The 19,842-nt window shown below is 43.3% G+C and overlaps 1 protein-coding gene across 2 annotated transcripts in view; it reads left to right on the forward strand.

The window, feature by feature from the left end:
• Positions 1–12,316: 12,316 nt before the first annotated feature.
• PPP1R26 (protein phosphatase 1 regulatory subunit 26) overlaps positions 12,317–19,842 on the forward strand; it is a 69,824-nt gene continuing 62,298 nt past the window's right edge. The window contains exons 1-2 of one of the 2 annotated variants that reach the window (XM_029611690.1): positions 12,317–12,521; positions 14,855–18,555. In XM_029611690.1, the coding sequence (XP_029467550.1) occupies positions 14,906–18,555 (3,650 nt within the window). In that variant the 5' untranslated portion in view covers positions 12,317–12,521; positions 14,855–14,905. The remainder of the gene's footprint in view (positions 12,522–14,854; positions 18,556–19,842) is intronic. The other variant, XM_029611689.1, reaches the window with a different exon arrangement.

A 19,842-nucleotide genomic window follows, 5' to 3' on the forward strand; every position in this document is an offset into this window, starting at 1 on the left:
CGCAGACGGGCATGTTCAGAGTTAGAGGGAAAATATGGAAGATGGCCAGGTGATGTGCAATTCACTCATCTCCCACTGTCCTGGGATGCCCTCCCCCAGTTTGGCATCCCAGGCAGAAGCCCATCTTGCCCACCTGTATTAACCTCTCTGCCACCAGGTAGAGCACAGGTAATAGCAGTGAGCAGTGCAAGTTTCCCCCCCCCCCCCCCCTCCTCCCCTCATACACACACTCTACCCCTCCACAGAACAGGCACAATACAGGCAGAAGCCATGCTAGCACCCTCCTCCCTCACAAACCCTAACACATATACACTACCCCATCACAGAACAGGTACAGCATGGGCAACAGCTGTCCTAGCACCCTGTTCTCCCACATGCTACCACACCACAGAGAAAGTGGAGAATAATCAGTTGCAGGGCAAGCTTCCCTCATGCACCCTTGTCAATTTGCTTCAGCCCTGTAAGGAATGAGATGAATTCAGTTTTAAGGCTCATTCAGTACCAGGTTTCTCTTCTGAGACTATTTTTTATTTATTTTTATTTATATTCTTTTTTATACCGAAATATAGCAGAATGCCTTCATTCCGGTTTACAGTGAAACAGTGTAACAAATTTATACAGAGAACAGGTATAACATATAGATTATAACATTATACAAGAAGAGAATATATATATTTATAACATCTCGGCAAAGGCAGAGTATAACAAGTTAGCATGAGACAAAAGGGATTAATTATGCATAAACTTATTAAGAAGTATTAGTGATCAAGATGATGGTTGGGATAGGTATATATAGTTCATATCATTCTGTGTATGATTGTCTATGACTTCTATCTATGTCTATGAGACTATGAGCTTGCCTGCTAAATTATACCAGACATGCTGGTAATTTCAATGAAGTGGACTTTGCACAGGGGAACTGGACTGTTACCAGGTCAAGTGTGAAACTAATTTCAGATGAGAATACCTTCAGGTGAGACTTGAATCTTTCAGCCATGATGCAAAAACATTTATATCCAATCTGCTAATTCACCTATATTACAAAAGGATGCTAAGCCACTCAATACTTTGCCTCATCCAACAGTGACAGGACTATGCCTCTTGTTTTTATTAAAAAAAAACACTGAAACATTCTGCCAGGATCAAAGAGATCTTTTCAGGATATAGCATGTCAGGTTCCTTTTAATTATGCAATTATTGAAAAGTCTTGAAAATAATTTGTTTTCCTGGAAGTTGCAAATTAAACTATTAAAAAGTAAAGCAATTCTGAAGATTGCAAGTAAACTGACAGAGGACAAAATATAATCATTGCAAAAGATTTGATGCAATAGAGATTTAAAAAGTCCTTACAAGTATTAAAGGTAATTTTCAAAGGACTTACACATGTAAATGTAACATACTATCGTAGCATTTTTCAAAAGCCCACTTACATGTGTAATGTCATGTGCATTTACACTGGTGCATTCAGCGGCTCGAGGTCCCCTCAGCTTGTGAAGCCCACAGATGCCCTGGCGCCAGCCTTCTTCCTCCGAGGCGACAGGCCACGCCGTGGCTCGACGGCATGTCCACACAACACTCGCAGCAGGATGCCGCCGTTCCTTGTCCTGCTGCCCTTAGTGCACCCGCATGCTGATTGCCAGCAATTTAAAGGGCCAGCAGCAGGAATCCACCAGAGGTGCCTCCTGAAGACCTCATAGCCTCCTCAGTATATAAGGCTTTCTTGGATGTCCCTTCAGCGTCTTGGCAATAGGTCGACTCCATCAAAGTGGTGCTTTGCCTCTCCGTTCCTGGTTCCTATTTCTTGTTTCCTGACTCCCGCTGTGTGTTCCTGAGTTCCTGTGTACTGTTCCTGGTTCCATTGGCAGTCTGGTTTGTGTTGAGTTCCTGTCTTTGTGGTCAGTCTTCTCCTCGTCTGTCTTCAGCGTTCTGTCATCCTCCGGTAATCCCTTGTTTTTCTTGTCCTTTTCTTCGCTCCTTATCTTCTCGGATTGGACTCTTGGCTTGACCTCGGATTGGACTTCTGGCTTTGACTTCAGATTGGATTTCTGGCTTGACCCTGGTTTGAAGCTTGACGCTGCTTGATGTCCGCCTGCCTCTGACCACTGCCTGTTTACCATTTCTGAATGAACTCTGCCTGCCACCAACCACTGCCTGGACCACGACTCTGAGTGAACTCTACCTGCCTTTGATCACAGCCTGTACCTAACCCTGTCTGTTTGCAGCCTGCCCTGTCTGCTGCTCATCTTCGACTCCGATTCCACCTTTTCTTGTGCTGGCCTGCAACATCATCCACGTAATGGATCTTCACCTCCACAGAGGCCCGTACCTAAGTCCAGCCGGCCCCGGCACACAAGGGATCAACCTAAGGCGAGGCAAGGCGTGTGCCGGGGCCGGCTGGACTTAGGTACGGGCCTCTGTGGAGATGAAGATCCATTACGTGGGAGACGTTGCAGGCCAGCACAAGAAGAGGCGGAATCTGAGTCGGAGATGAGCAGCAGACAGGGCAGGCTGCAAACAGACAGGGTTAGGTACAAGCTGTGATCAAAGGCAGGTAGAGTTCACTCAGAGTCGTGGTTCAGGCAGTGGTTGGTGGCAGGCAGAGTAAAGCTCTAGTTGGGGCTGACACTGGGGCCTGAAAGTTGTGCCATCTCCACCTCAGCCTAAGGGTCCACACCCGCAACATACACATGTAAAACCCAGTTTTAAGGAGATCATGTTCAAAGGAATTATACGCGTAAATGTAACAAACTATCATATCAATTTTCAAAAGCCCTTTACATGCTTAAAGTGCTCTTATCTGGGTACAACCTATTGACAATTCAATGGCATATATCGTAGCAATTTTCAAAAGCCCACTTACACAAGTAAAATTCATTTACACATATAAAACCCCGTCTTATGTATACAGATCCTTTCAAAAAGTACCCCTTATGCATATAAATCCTTTTGAAAAATACCCCTATTACATAGTGTTTTGCAAGTGGTGAGCAGAACATTGAGCCGGAAGCATTCTAGCTTCATCTGTGAATTCATAGCTCCACCAGCTGGTGAATACTTAAATCATGCCAGCATTAGAAATGCTACAAATGTAAGGAGGTGCTTTTCCCTTTATCTGTATCCCTTCGTATCTGTCCTCTCCAGAATGGCTTATTATTATTAAATAAAGCTGTAAGTACAAAATCTAGGTCTGACATGCACAGTTTCTCTTTCTTACTAACACTTACTAACTGGTGGCTGCACTATACTTTAGAGGCAGAGTATAAAAACTCACATCTTTGAGGCTGCTTTTAAATTTTAACCACTTCTCTATAATAAATACATTTCCAATAGACTCCTGTCTGTCATGTATGCTTGTCTTGACTAGATGGTAACTCCATGGAGTAGGGACTGTCTCATGTGTATACAGCACTATGTATGTCTTTCGAAATTATAAGTAGCAGTATTAGTAGTATAACCATATTGTTTATTTAGTTTACTGCATAATAGAAGTGGAGATTTCACCACCTTCCTTCTGCCCAGGTACTATTTTTTCAAATTATCTCAGTGCCAAAGACTAAAATATGTGGATACTGAAGTTTCACTATAGGAGGGGCTGTCCATGAGTCGGCCCTTCTCCCCTCCTCTTACCAGCCTACTCCACCTCCTTGTGATCAGCATTTAACTTCATCTATTGTACATAGCACTCCAAGCTGTTCAGTCTCCACTTCTCATGTAATCTGCCACCAGCTGATGTTACTGGCTTTCTTCTATTACTGTACTGATCTTTCCTGTGACCATTTAAGCCCCCCATTCTACTATCAGTGGTTGAAGAAATAGTCTCAGAATATCCATTTCTTGAGTTTCACAGTATTCCATATACAAGACCCCCAAGTTCCAGAAGCAAACTTGGCACATCTCAATGACTTTTTCCTCTCAGGTATCCCAAGGTAAGTGTTGGCTTGTATCAAAGATGTAAATATAACAAAAGAAAAAAAGGAAGGCAAGTTCCACATACAAATTAATGCCACAACAGACAGTGAATTCTATTATAAGCGAAGTACATATGGAGGCAAAAACAGATTTGACAGTGAATAAACCAAAATGTGCTCATTTCTCTCTAGGGAGGGGCGCCCATTTCCTGCCCCTCAGCAAGCAGACCTTGCCCCTTACAAACATGCATGTGGAAGCTTTAGCTAGTCTGAGCACTCTCAGTGTAATAGAGGTCTCTCTAGATTTTGCCTGCCTGTGATGTCAGTGTGTTAAAGAGAAGTCCCACTCCCCTCTGGGAGGGTTATCAGAAGAGTAAAACCTCTTCTCCCACGATGAGGAGGAAAACTGGAGGGATTCTAAGATGTGGAGTCTTGATGGTGTTTGGAGGCTTTTCTTCACAGAGTGGCATTCATAAAAATGGCATTCATAAAAATTGCGCCGATGGCCCTTTGCCCTTACCATGTGACAGGGGCCGGCCAATGGCACGGATACCCTGTCACATGGTAAGAGCAAAGGGCCATCGGCGCCATTTTTATTAGTGGCAGTCGATGGCCTGAGAGCGGAGATCACTCCCCACGCCCCCACTGGACCACCAGGTAATTTTAAAACGTTTTTGGGGGGGGTCGGGAGGGTGGGGGAAGCTAAGGGGTCGATTTTTAAAGGGTCGGTGGGTTGTTTTTTTATCGGGTCATCGGCGCCATTTTTATTAGTGGCATCAAAATGGCACCGATGACCCGAGAGCGGGAGATCGGTCCCGGGGCTTCCACTGGACCATCAGGTACTCGTAAAAAGTTTTGGGAGGGTTCGGGAGGGTGAGGGAAGGTAAGGGTTTAGTTTTAAAGGGTCGGGGTGGGTTTAGGGGTTGTTTTGGTGTGCCGGTTTTCCCGCCCTCCCCCCAAATCCCCGATTTACGATTTTTCACAATAAATCGGGGGAAATTTTATTGTATCGCGCACTCTAACGATTTTTGACGATTTAAAAAATATCGGACGAAAAAAACGATTCACATCCCTATGTTCAACAGCCTCCATTCCCCCGAGTCTAGACTTTCTCTGCTGAGGTAATCCACAGTGATGTTGTCTTTTCCCGCGATGTGGGCGGCTGAGATCTCTTGGTTTGATTCCGCCCAAGCCATTAGGGGGTCTATTTCCAGGGACACCTGTTGGCTTCTGGTTCTTCCCTGGTGGTTGATGTAGGCCACTGTTGTGGCTTGTCTGACATGACTCTGACCGATTCGCCCCGGAGTCTGTGACTGAACTGTAGGCAGGCTAGCCTGACTGCTCATGCTTCCAGTTGGTTGATGTTCCATCCCGACTCTTCCTTGTCCCATTGCCCCTGGGCAGTCAGTTCCTGGCAGTGGGCTCCCCACCCTCGTAGACTCGCATCTGTGGTGAGCAGGATCCAGGTCGACGAGGATAGCCTTACTCCCTTGCTCAGATGGTCTTCTTGTAGCCACCATTGTAGCTGGGTTCGAACTTCCTCCGGGAGCTGGAGGCGAATGGAGTAATTCTGGGACATCGGATTCCATCGTGACAGTAGGGAACGCTGTAGGGGTCACATGTGAGCTCTTGCCCATGGGACCACTTCCAGTGTGGATGTCATGAGACCGAGGACTTGGAGGTAGTCCCACACCTTGGGGCGAAGACTGCTTAACAGGTTTCGCAATTGGTTCATCAGTTTTGTTCTCCTTCTAAGAGTCAGAATGACCTTATCTTGTCTGGTATTGAACCGGACTCCCAGGTATTCCAGAGATTGGGAGGGCTGCACACAGCTCTTGTTTGTGTTGACCATCCACCCGAGGTTCTCCAGTAGAGTTTTGACTCTGGTGGTCGCCTGATGACTTTCCTCTGGGGATTTTGCCCTGATCAGCCAATTGTCCAGATATGGGTGTACGAGGATTCCTTCTTTCCTCAGTGTCGCCACCAATACAGCCATGATTTTGGTGAATGTTCGGGGTGCTGTGGCTAGCCCGAAGGGTAGTGCCCGGAACTGGTAGTGGTGGTCCAGGATTGCGAACCGTAAAAAACGCTGATGCTTGTGATCGACCGGGATGTGCAGGTAGGCTTCTGACAGATCAAAGGATGTGAGAAATTCTCCCAGCTGTTTCGCCCTTATGACCGAGCGTAGGATTTCCATGTGAAAGCGAGGTACCCTCAGGTGGCGGTTGACGGACTTGAGGTCCAGGATGGGCCAGAACGTACCCTCTTTCTTGGGAACAATAAAATAGATGGAATAGTGGCCTGTATTTTCTTGTTGCGTGCGTTATGGCCTTTAAGTCAAGCAATTTGGTCAGTGTAGATTCCACTGCTGTCCTCTTGAAAGGGTCGTGGCAGGGAGATTTCACAAACTTGTCCAGAGGGATGTTGTGGAAGTCCAGGTAATATCCCTCTCGAATGATGGTTAGGACCCACTTGTCTGAAATTATCTCGACCCATCTTTGGTAGAATAGGGCAAGTCTGCCCCCTATGGCTTCTTCCTATGGATGGGTTGGCTGATCTTCATTGCGGGGTGCGGCTGGGGCCTGGACCAGCGCCAGCTTCCCTTTTATTGTGTTTGTTCCGAAAGGACTGGCCCCTGCCTGCGGTGCGAGATGCTTGATATGTACTTCTGTACAGTTTGAAGCACTGTGATCCCCTCCCTTAGATGTTCAGAGGGAGGGGCGCTGGCTTCTCTTGTTCTTGTCCTCCGATAGCCACGGTACTGAGGATATGCCCCATTTGTCGGCTAACTTCTCCAGTTCGCTTCCAAACAGGAGGGTTCCCTTAAAGGGCATTCTCGTGAGTCTTGTCTTGGCCGTTGCGTCGGCTGACCAGCTTCTGAACCAGAGTTACGAACATAAGAACATGCCATACTGGGTCAGACCAAGGGTCCATCAAGCCCAGCATCCTGTTTTCAACAGTGGCCAATCCAGGATATAAGAACCTCGCAAGTACCCAAAAACTAAGTCTATTCCATATTACTGTTGCAAGTAATAGCAGTGGCTATTTTCTAAGTCAACTTAATTAACAGCAGGTAATGGACATCTCCTCCAAGAACTTATCCAATCCTTTTTTAAACACAGCTATACTAACTGCACTAACCACATCCTCTGGCAACAAATTCCATAGTTTAATTGTGCGTTGAGTAAAAAAGAACTTTCTCCGATTAGTTTTAAATGTGCCACATGCTAACTTCATGGAGTGCCCCCTAGTCTTTCTATTATCCGAAAGAGTAAATAACCAATTCACATCTACCCGTTCTAGACCTCTCATGATTTTAAACACCTCTATCATATCCCCCCTCAGCCGTCTCTTCTCCAAGCTGAAAAGTCCTAACCTCTTTAGTCTTTCCTCATAGGGGAGCTGTTCCATTCCCCTTATCATTTTGGTAGCCGTTCTCTGTACCTTCTCCATCGCAATAATATCTTTTTTGAGATGCGGCGACCAGAATTGTACACAGTATTCAAGGTGCGGTCTCACCATGGAGCGATACAGAGGCATTATGACATTTTCCGTTTTATTCACCATTCCCTTTCTAATAATTCCCAACATTCTGTTTGCTTTTTTGACTGCCGCAGCACACTGAACCGACAATTTCAATGTGTTATCCACTATGACGCCTAGATCTCTTTCTTGGGTTGTAGCACCTAATATGGAACTTAACATTGTGTAACTATAGCATGGGTTATTTTTCCCTATATGCATCACCTTGCACTTATCCACATTAAATTTTGTCTGCCATTTTGATGCCCAATTTTCCAGCTGAATTAGCTGCAATAAAGAAAGTTTCACCCACTTTATATTATTCAGGAATTAATTCCACATTACCACATAAAAACCAAAAGTCAAGGAAAAAGGGGTTTACAGTGGGCTCAGGCAGGATAAGACCTGTGACCCACAGACACCCGTTCTTGACAGCTGTGCAGCCTACAAGATTACCCCCCTCACTCACATAGAGCATTAAGGAACTAAACAAACAGAATTACAGTGGGCTCTGGTAGAATCAGACCTGTGAATCGGAGACACACACTGTATCAAGTGATACAAGCGCAAAAAGCCTTCTCTGTATTAGTTATTGAAGAAGCTCTTGCGAAAGAGATTGAAGTGATATCCGAAAAGAAAGAAGAAACCCAATGCATACAGAAATGTAACCCCCCAAATACAAAGGAAAAGGGTGAAGTGGATAACTCAACTCAACTAAATAAGACACAAAAGGAGTCCAATAAAAGCAGTAACCTGAACGAGAAAAGCTGGAAAGCTATGAGCACAAATGCTCGCAGTTTAGTCAATAAAATCCCAGAGCTGCAAGCCCTAATGGTAGAGGCGGACTTGGACATTGTTGCTGTCACGGAGACGTGGTTCACGGAATCTCATGATTGGAATACAGCAATACCGGGCTATAACTTGTTAAGGAGCAACAGAGAGGACAGGAAAGGGGGAGGAGTGGCTCTTTATGTCAGAAACAATATCCAAGCATCTGAAGAAGCACTATGGGCCAACCTAAAAAAAGTTGATGGGGCATCCGTTTTTATTGGAGTAGTTTACAGGCATCCAAATCATATGGAAGAGCTTGACAGAGATCTGGTTGAAGACGTCCAAAAGAAGGGAGAAGTGGTGATTGTTGGAGATTTTAATCTGCCAGATGTAGACTGGAGAATCCCTTCAGCGGAATCTAACAATAGCAGAGAGATAGTGGATGCCCTGCAAGGGGCTCTGTTCAAAAAATGGTAACGGAACCCACGAGGGAGGGAGCTATACTTGATTTAGTGCTCACCAATGGAGATAATGTCTCTAATGTCCAGGTGGGTGCCCACCTCAGCACCAGTGATCATCAAACAGTATAGTTTCATATCACAAATAGGATACGGAGACGTAATACGAAGACCCGAGTTTTGCAGTTCAAAAACAGGAAGTTTGATGAAATAGGGAAGTATTTGGAAAAAGATCTAGTAGGATGGCAGAACAAGAGAGATGTGGAACAACAATGGACCAAAATAAAAGGAGCAATTACCAAGGCAACTAATCTATATGTCAGAAAAGTAAAGAAAAGCAAAAGAAAACTGAAACCTATATGGTTCTCAAAGGAGGTGGCTGATAAAATAAAAGCTAAAAAAAAAAACAGCGTTCAAGAAATATAAAGGATCCCAAAAGGAGGAGCACAAGGAAGAATATCTGATGGAACTGAGGGAGATGAAGAAAGTAATCAAGACAGCAAAAAGTCAAGCGGAAGAAAGGCTTACCAATTTTAAAGCGAGGTGACAAAACATTTTTCAGATACATCAGAGAAAGGAGAAAAGTTCCAAGTGGTATAGTGAAATTGAAAGGTGAAAAGGATCAATGTGTGGAGAGAGACGAAGAAATGGCAGAAATATTAAACGAATACTTCAGTTCGAAGTTCACTAAAGAGGACCCTGGAGAAGGACTGTCGCTAGTTAACAAGAAACTGGAGGGGAGTGGAGTAGATGTAACGCCATTTACAGAAGAGGATGTATGGGAAGAGATGGGGAAACTGAAAGTGGACAAAGCCATGGGACCTGATGAGGTCCATCCCAGGATACTGAGGGAGCTCAGAGATGTACTGACAGATCCACTGAGTGACCTGTTCAACAGATCCCTAGAAACGGGAGTGGTGCCAAGTGATTGGAGAAGAGCAGTGGTGGTCCCGCTTCACAAGAATGGGAGCAGAGAGGAGGCTAGAAACTACAAGCTCGTTAGGCTCACTTCGGTGGTGGGAAAGGTTATGGAGTCGCTGCTGAAAGAAAGAATAGTGAACTATCTACAGTCAGAAGAATTGCTGGACCAGAGGCAGCATGGATTCACCAGGGGAAGGTCCTGTCAGACAAATCTGATTGACTTTTTTTGATTGGGTAACTAGGGAATTAGATAGAGGAAGAGCGCTCGTCATCTACTTGGATTTCAGCAAAGAATTTGATACGGTCCCGCACAGGAGGCTTGTGAATAAAATGAGAAGTTTAGGATTGGTTGCCAAGATGGTGGCCTGGATTGCAAACTGGTTGATGGACAGAAGATAATGTGTGATGGTAAATGGGACTTCCTCTGAAGAGAGAGCGGTGTTAAGCGGAGTGCCACAAGAATCGGTGTTGGGATCGATCCTGTTCAATATCTTTGTGAGCGACACTGTGGACGGGATAGAAGGTAAGGTTTGTCTTTTTGTGGATGATACTAAGATCTGCAACAGAGTGGATACGCCAGAAGCAGTGGAGAGAATGAGACGTGACTTAAGGAAGCTGAAAGAGTGGTTGAAGATATGGCAGCTGAGATTCAGTGCCAAGAAGTGCAGAGTCATGCATATGGGGAGTGGAAATCCGAAAGAATTGTATTTGATGGAGGTGAAGGACCGATTTTCACGGAGCAGGAGAGAGACCTTGGGGTGATAGTGTCTAACGATTTGACGTCGGCGAAACAATGTGACAAGGCGATAGCTAAAGCCAGAAGAATGCTAGGCTGCATAGAGAGAGGAATATCTAGTAAGAGAAAGGAAGTGATGACCCCTTGTACAGGGCCTTGGTGAGGCCCCACCTGGAGTACTGTGTTCAGTTCTGGAGACCGTACCTCCAAAGGGACAGAAACAGGATGGAGGCGGTCCAGAGAAAGGCGACCAAAAAGGTGGATGGTCTTCATAAAATGACTTACGAGGAGAGATTAAAGAACCTAAATATGTACACCCTGAAGGAGAGGAGGAGTAGAGGTGATATGATACAGACTTTCAGATACTTGAAAGGTTTTAATAATTCATGGTCAACCTCAAACCTTTTACAATGGAAAAAAATCAGTAGAACTAGGGGGTCACGATTTGAAGCTCCAGGGAGGAAGACTCAGAACCAATATCATGGAGAGTGTGGTGGATGCCTGGAATGCCCTTCCGGAGGAAGTGGTGAAGACTAAAACTGTGAAAGATTTCAAAGCGGTGTGGGATAAACACTGTGGATCCATAAAGGCTAGAGGATGGGAATGAAGAGTAGAGCCATGGGGTGGCTTGCTGGAATGTTAACTATTACCTGGTGATTACTACCCTTACTCAAAAAAATCCCTTGTACGGTTAATGCAACTCCAACATTGCTCTCTGCTTCAACGGCAAAGGGAAATGTGGAAAAGAGGATTTACATTCAGATAACAACCAAAAAGGACTGAACTTCACAATCTGGGTGAACAAATAAACATGGGGGTAGCTTGCCCGCGGTTACTACCCTAAACCAATTAAGCCTGATACATCACTTTGAATGCATACACAGCATTGCTCTCTGCTTCAACACAGGGGGTAATGTGGAAAAGAGGATTAGCATTCAGACAACAACCAAGGACTGAACTTCGCAATCTGGGTAAACAAATAAGTGTGGGGGTAGCTTGCTTATTACAGCGGTTACTACCCTAAACCAATTAAGCCTGATACATCACTTTGAAAGCATATACAGCTTGCTATCTGCTTCAACAGTAGGGGGAAGTGAGGAAAACAGGATTTACATTCAGACATCATCCAACAAGGCATCGATCTGTGCAATCTGGGTAAACAAGCATTGGGGTAACTTGCTTGATGCAGCAGTTACAACCCTTAACCATAAGCCTTATGCTCACCTTTGATGCAACTACAACATTACTCTCTGCATCAATGACAGGGGATGGCAGTAAATTTGAATCAAACAGTTACCAACAAGAGCCCTTAAGTTCGTGGTTGGTGAAACAGGTAAGTATGGGAAAATAAGTGTAGAAGCTTGCAGAGCAGACTAGATTGGCCGATCAGTCTTTTTCTGCCGCCATTTCTATGTTTCTATTATTACTAGTCTACATCAGCAGCATTGTACAAAAACATATGAGGTAGTCCCTGCTCTGTAGAGCTTGCAATCTAATCCAAGACAAACATGAGAGCAAAAGAGACTTTAGGAATTTATTTTATAAAGAAAATGGCTAAAATCATTAAGCGATCGATCTATTTTATCCTCAAGGAAGGAGCTTCCTGGGTCAAACTTGCATGTAGGAGAGAAAACATACACGATGATACCACGCTGATCTCCCACTAAAATTCTTGAGAAAAACGAACTACTTGGAAAATGAGGGCCACTCTAGCAGTAGTCCCTTGCTGCTGACTAATGAAGACGGCAGTAGCAACAAAGCCCATACAACAAGAGTGACCACAGCCCGCCACAGACCCCGCCAAGCTTCCAGCAATATCGCGCAAGCAGGAAGGGGCAAGACTGAACAGCCGCACTGGAAGAAGAGGGCGGGTCATAGCAGGAACAGTGCGCGACCGTTGCGGAAGGAGGCGGGGAAGCGGGCGCGCGCCGTCTGGGCTTGGCGGGAAAGCGCCGGTCTGCTTTCCTATTTGCGCGGGTTTCAGGACGTACGCACGTGCTGCGCGCTCATGCTCGCTTGCAAGGGTGCGCGCACGAGCAGCGAGAAGGAGTCTCAGCGTCACCCGGGTGACCGAAAGGGTGGGGGGGGGTCAAGCAGCACAAGTAACGCGTCCGAACTCTGTTACCGGGCCCGGGGAGCACTGGCCTGTAATCGGGGAGAAAGCGCAGAGAGCTACTGAGGCCGGGAAGCATGCCCGGAGGTAAGGTAGGTCAGGCCGGAGCGCAGGTGCTATGAGTGGGAGGAGGGGTTTGGGTCGCGGCCTGGGAAGCACCGGGTCGCGCCGTACTCCAGCGCTCAAGTCTGTGTGTGTGCGGCCGGGGCCCTTCTGCAGGAGAGCAGGGACCAGGCCGGGATGCAGTAAGAGCCGCAGGAAGCGGCCGCAATGAGCCGGACTCGTAGGCTGCGGGAAGTCGCGGTGTGAGCTGGGGCCTGACGACGGAGGACATCAGCGCTCTAATACGAGCTCTATATGACTGCTCCTTTCTCAGGAGTAAACGCAAGTGTCCCCTCACGGACTCTTAACTTTGGTTTTTACACTCAGGTTTAATAGCATTTCCCAGGAGTCTGTTATGTTTTTCAGGGAAGAGTTAAATGTTACAGTTGTATTATATTTAATAACAAAATGAGAATACGATTATAAAGCAATCTGGTGTTAAGAAGACTATAGAAAAAAATGTTTTGATTGAAGGTTGGATAATCTGACGTGCATTTGGATAAAAATTTGTTTTGGTAATCCTGGTTTCTCTACTTTATAGCAGGTACAGAAGTTAACTTCTAAATTAGGTCATGAAAAGAGAGAAACACAGGCTGCTTATTTGTGCTCATAAGTTTACATACCCCTGGCAGAATTTGTAAGATGTATAGAATTTTAAGAAAACATGAGTGATCAGACACAAGTCTATTGTTTTTAATGTTTCAAATTAAACTATTTTCTGCATCACAGAATAGTACAATCCTTAAACCATAGTAATAAAGGAAATAATAAAACGGTCCTGTTCAAAAGTTTGCATACCCTTACTTCTTAATATTGTATATTGCTCCTTTTTGCATCAATGTCAGTTTGCAGTCTTTTGAGATAGTTATGAATGATGCCCTTTAATTTGTCATGTGGTCAAGCTGCCAATTCCTCTTGACAAAAAACCTCCAGATCCTGTAAATTCTTCAGTTACTAGCATGAACTGTATGTTTGAGTTCTCCCCAAAGTGGCTTAATGATGTTGAAGTCAGGAGACTGTGATGGTCACTCCAGAACCATCACTTTCTGGTGCTGCAGCCACTGAAGGATCTACTTGGCCTTCTGTTTCGGATCATTTGTCATGTTGGAAAGTCCAAGTGTGCCCTGTGTGCAGCTTCCTCACTGATGAATGCAAATTCTCTTCCAGTGTTTTCTGCTAAGATGTTGCATTCATCTTGCCATCAATTTTGATTAAACTCCCCCGTGCTGCTATAGCTTAAACACCCCTAAAACAGTAGGGATCCACTTCCATGTTTCACAGCAGGAATAGTGTTGACTCCTCTCCAAACATAGCATTTATGACAATTTATATTTGTGACCATAAAGTTCAGTTTTGGTCTCATCACTCCATCTTATTTTGTTTCATACCTTTTAAGGCTTCTCTAGGGGCTGTTTGGTGTATTTTAAGTGGGCTGTTTTGTGGTGTTTGTGCAGCAATAACATTTTCTGGCAACTCTGCCATGCAGCCCATTTTTATTCAAGTATCTTCTTATTGTGCATGCCGGAACACTCACACCACTTTGTTTCAGAGAAGCCTATATTTCAATAGAAGTTGCTTGTGGATTTTTCTTTGCATACCAACAAATTTTCCTGGCAGTTGCCTAAATCATTTTTTAAAGGGCTTGGTATTAACTGAACCCATAATTTTCCACTTCTTGATTAGAGTTTGAACAGTACTAATTGGCATTTTCAAATCTTTGGATGTCTCTATATCCTTTTCCTGACTTATAAAGTTGAACTACTTTTGCTCACAGATCCTTTTGCTTTCCCCATGCTTCAGTAACCACCAAAGATAGTGCAGCCCTGGATGAAATGCTCAAGGGTTTCTTAAGAAACTCAATGACTATTTATTTATGCACAGACACTAATTACAATCAGACAAGGCACAGGTGTGGATACCTACCCTTCACTGCCATCTCATCCTGTGTGTGTCAGCTTGAGTGTATATTATCAGCCCAAACATTCAAGGGTATGTAAACTTTTGAATAGGACCATTTTATTATTTCCTTTATTGCTATGGTTTAATGATTGTGCTATTCTGTGATGCATAAAATAGCTTAATTTATCAGTATCCACTCCTCACGTGTGTTGTGCTGTTATATGTTTAATAAACATTTTGAGCAATAAAATAGTTTAATTTGAAACATTTAAAATGAGATGTCTTATCTGATCACTCATGTTTTCGTAAAATACGCATCTTACAAATTCTGCCAGGGGTATGTAAACTTAGGAGCTGTATATTGAGGTTTTATATTTTATGTGCACATATCAAATACACTTTTTTTCTCTTTCTTTCTTTTTAGGATGTGAGTCTGTTTTGAGTTGTTTACAGACTCCTAACATTGTCTGCTAGAATGTTTGTTATGAATGCACCTCCTGTGGTTGCTCTGCAGACAAAATGGGGATCCTATGGACCGGGAACAAATTATAAATTTCCTGTGTGTTTTTCTGAATCAGAAGAGGATGTCTCTGGAACACCACTTACTGCACAAGTTCAGATGATTATTAACAATCTACAGAGTGATGAATCTTCTGATGTGAAAAATGAGTATATATGTATTATGCAGAAGAATAGAAAGGGAGAGACATATATAAATAATGGACTTGCCACTGATTCTAAAGTGGTTAAAGGGCACAACAAAGAACGTGCCAAGCTCATTTATTCCACTGACTTTGGCACAGAAGAAGAGCATTCCGAATTTGGGCCCTTAGTATTGGATTCAGATAGTGATGATTCTGTTGATCGTGGTATTGAAGAAGCTATCCAGGAATACTTAAAAAAGAAAAGTGAAGCTGGCCCATCACATCCTGCGGATGCAGAGTGGTCGAATCATGCGAAAGATGAAACTGCCTTTAACAAAAATCTGCGACAAACTGAAAGACACAGTATGCTTCCTGTCAGAGCAGAAGCTGTTTGTAACAACAGCATGTGTGACAAATCAGAGATTCATGAAAAGCTAAGATGCGCATCACCCGCTAGTATAAGTAGTGATGATTCTTTTGAGCAAAGCATAAGAGCTGAAATTGAACAGTTCTTAAATGAGAAGAAGCAACAGGGAGCCATCAAAAGTGAAGCCACGGTGATGAGACAAGTGGATCAGAAGGGGCTGCAGGCAAAACTTGATTTTAAGCCTAATAAAGGAATGGACAAAACTAACTGTTCTACCTTTAAACAAGGATGCAAAAATACTTTGATAGGAAGACATTCAGAGCTACGAAAAACCAATACACAACTTAAATGTCTTAATTCTAAAAGCTTTGCAAGACTGAAGCATTTTGGTAAAGATAAGCGGATGTGTAAAGTACAAGTTACCCGTCCATTGATGGAACGAAATGACGATTACAAACATCAATGTGCACAAGCAGTGAAAACTCTGGATGAAGAGTTATCTAATTCCAGTAGTGATGATGGCATAGAAGAAGCTATTCAGCTTTATCAGCTTGAGAAAAACAGGAAAGAATTTATTCATAGAGTGCACAGTGAATCTTTACAAAAGGAACAGTTTATGGTAAAAACTGAAGATTCATCTGCAGATGTTGCTGTTAGTCCATCAAAAAGTGCCTCAGCAGATGCCCATAAAAAACCGGCAAGCAGAAAAAGAAAGCAGACTACTTCCAAATCAGTAGAGCTCAGCAAATCTGGCAGTGATGTTAATCTGGATTTAAAACCATTTAAACGATCCTCATCGACCATGGTGGACAAAACAACCAAATGTGAGCAGGAGCTACAAGCCTCCTACAGAGCAGAAACAGCAGCTGAACTGCTATGTGCAGAAGCTATACTTGATATTTCCAAAACTATAATTCCATTCCAAATTGAAAACCATGATGATCTATCTATAGCAAATCCCATTTCGTGTCCGAAAAGAATGCCACCTTGCTCAGAAAGCGATAGCTCGGTGGACAGTGATGATGGCATAGAGCAAGAAATCCGAAGCTTCTTGGCTCTCAAGGCACAATCGGCAACTCTGACACCTGCAGATTCGGGTACCCTGACTAAGCACAGTAACCTCACTGTTGGCCACAGTTCTTTTTCAAAGTCAAAGTTGTCATTGACTCGCAAAAGAAAAGTAAGGGATGAAAGCAAGGTTGTGCAAGTAGACCTGAAAACAAATTGTGAAGGGTCAGAGAGATGTTCTTCTCAAGTAACTGACTGCAGCAATCCAAGAAATAGTCTTTGTCAAGGTGGAAGTGGTTACATACAATCTTGGAAACCTGTAGACTTGAAGGTTAAGAGTCGGTACATGACCCCTTCGGACTTCAGTGGAACTGTTGATGAAAATGAAGTCTTGGAGGCAGAGAGCACTTTAGAACCTCTTCATGGTAATGTTGGAATTCTCAGAGGTGGTCTTCAGGTTGAAGGGATTTACTGTCCTGGTGACAAAAGCAGCTCACTAGACAGTGATGAGGATCTTGATGCTGCTATCAAGGATCTCCTTAGATCAAAAAGAAAGCTAAAAAAAAAGTCAAAAGAACAAAAACCTCAATATAGGAAAAAAGTTCGATTTGGCAACACAGAGACACAAGTTTTGGACAAATTTGAGAACATTAAACCAAAAGAGTGGAAACATAGGAACCCTAGTTTGCTGAAAAGCTGCCTCTCGAAACCCAAAAAGGATGTCAAAGAGAATGCACTGAATAAATCTCAGAACTTGAAAAGAAATTTAGATGCAAAAACACTGAACAATAACATGCAGGTTGCATTCCAGCTACAAAAAGATAATGATCCTAAATCAGTTTGTAACCTGATGAACTTAACTGCTATTGAAAGTGAAGTCATTTCAGAAACAGATGATAGTTCTGTAGACAGTGATGATAGCATTGAGCAGGAAATTAGGAAGTTTCTGGCGGAAAAAGCCAAAGAATCAATCAGTACAGCACTACAAGAGGATACACTGAACCCTTCTAAAACCAATCTTGAAGATAAAGGAAAGTATCAGACTCAGAATGGGAATGCGGTTTTAAATCTGGATCTGACAGGTAAACTTGGATCCCAGCGAGCTAAAGACTTGGCTAACTCTGGGCATGTTGCCAGGGCATACGGATTCAATGAGTGTGAACAAAGCATGTCCTACACAGGTCACTTGGACCACAGTACTACTGAAGTAACAACAGACCAGAACTTCAATCAGAGTATTACTAGGAGTGATAGCCCCTTTGGGAATGGAGAGCACTTAGTTAGAAAAACTGAAAAGAATATGGACCATAGTGAAGAGAGGTTTGAGTCTGCTTCCATAGAGGGAAGACTGCAAAACAATCTTAATCCTGAGACTATTTCAGTCAGACGTACATTTCAGGTGCAGTTTTCAGGGAGTTTTCTAGCTGATCTGAAACACATTCCTGGAAAGGAAGAAGGTATGCTTGTCGAGGGCCAAACTGCAGGGCCTATGACTTGTAGGGTAGAGGGAGATGCCAGGCTTATGCCTCCAGCGAACATCCAAAATGCTTTTACAGATAACTGGAATACCAACAGGATGGTACAAAGTGAAAATCTCAGCTTAGAGAAAGACAAGGAAAAATATGCTTCTCCATTCGTTCCTGGAGATGTCCTAGTGAGTAGGGAGCTGGATGTGGTAATGACAGAAAAAGATAAAGAAAAAACTGATAGTGCTGCTCTCCTAAAGAAGGACGACACAGCATTGTGTTTGGGAAAAGATCCCCTACTTTGTAAAGAAACTGTTAGTCTGACACCAACTCAGGGGTTTTCTACAATAAGAAATAGCAAGCAGCAGGCAATGTTAGCAATGGTTCAAGGAGATGGAATTATGCAGGGTAACCAAATGGTGCATATTTCAGCTAAGACAGTTGTAAAGCAGAACATCAGCATTCAGATGAGATGTAACATTCCTGAAGGAGGAATTGTGAACTCGGAAAGAGAGGTGTCGGAACACCAGGTTAGGGGTGACCAGAAAGAGGATCAAGGTCAGGAAGATGGTAGCAAATTAAACACCCTTTGTGTTGAGGATAGCAAAAGATGGAAAGAGAGAGGAAAGGTTTCAGATTTGTAAGTACTTTTTCACCTATCAGTCTTTGTAGAGATTAAGTATACTTGTAAATATTTCAGTGAGCCCCTGACCCTTGAGATTGAATTTCACAGCATATCTTGAATTTATTTTCAAATTCATATATATATAAAAAATGCATCTCTTTGACAGATAAGGATAAATGTACTTAATTTTTTGTAGAATTTTGTAAACTATTTAAAAGTGCTTTAATGAAACAATTTTTGATGAATTATTTTACAGGGTGCATGTACTTTACATAATCCTGTACTTGCCATGCATGTTGGAAAAATATATATATAGGGAGTTATTTTGGTGCATGTAAATAAACTAAAAATGTACATGACTATTGGGAAAGTGACCAGATCTACCTGTAGTCTTAATCTTGGACCAACTACATAGCACTGCGGCAATGTGAACTTAAATGAATATAGTAATTATACATAGCGTTTGTCTTCTAATCACTGCTGTGATTATTTGCACTAAACAAGTCACATACCCTGCCCCTATTTTTCTCCCTTTCTTTATTCTGATTTATACTTTGATTTCCTTTCTGTTGGCCTAGCAGCTACTGTTGTAATTAGAACAGGCCCCTACTGGGACTACAGCACCTTGAGCCTGTATGTGCATCTACCCAAGTTGTGTTTTGTTTTGGTTTTTTTTTAATCTCTTCCCATTTAGACCAGCCATTATAGCAACAGTTCTTTGAGGGGCATGGCTTGGGTTTTTTTCCCTTCTGAATCTATCACCATTGGACCGTGGAGACCACAGGTGTTGCTGAGTGTATGCTCCTCCCCATCCATGGACTCTGCTGCCTCTGCAGCATCCTGAGCAGAAGGCAGGTTCAGGAGTCAAATCCTGGTCTGCTGTATTGTCAAAAAGAAAAGTCCCATGCCAGTGGTGAAGCACAGAGTTTGGCTAAATACCAAGTTGTTGGGTCTGGGATTTTATGTACTCAAAGTCCTGATACAATGTTTCCAAGGTCTAGAATGGGAATTCTGTTTCTGTGGATAACAGATGGAAATGGAAACTTTTTTTTTTTTTTCAAGCAAATCAAACCACCTGAATAAGAATTTTATGAAGTAAAATCCATTAGCTGAATAGTGTCTTAGTTAAAGGGTCCCTGATGTTCGGCATGGTATTTCTGATGTCCCCAGAGTCCTTGGATAGGTGAAAGCTTTAAAACAGCTGTCTTTTTTTCATATCCATTAAGAAAATCATGTTTGAATAATTTGGCAGCTTTTACAGCATTTGCTTTTTGGTTTTGACATGTAACATTTGTACTGCTG

Source organism: Rhinatrema bivittatum, chromosome 8, assembly GCF_901001135.1.
Source record: "Rhinatrema bivittatum chromosome 8, aRhiBiv1.1, whole genome shotgun sequence".
Classification (NCBI taxonomy): Eukaryota; Metazoa; Chordata; class Amphibia; order Gymnophiona; family Rhinatrematidae; genus Rhinatrema; species Rhinatrema bivittatum.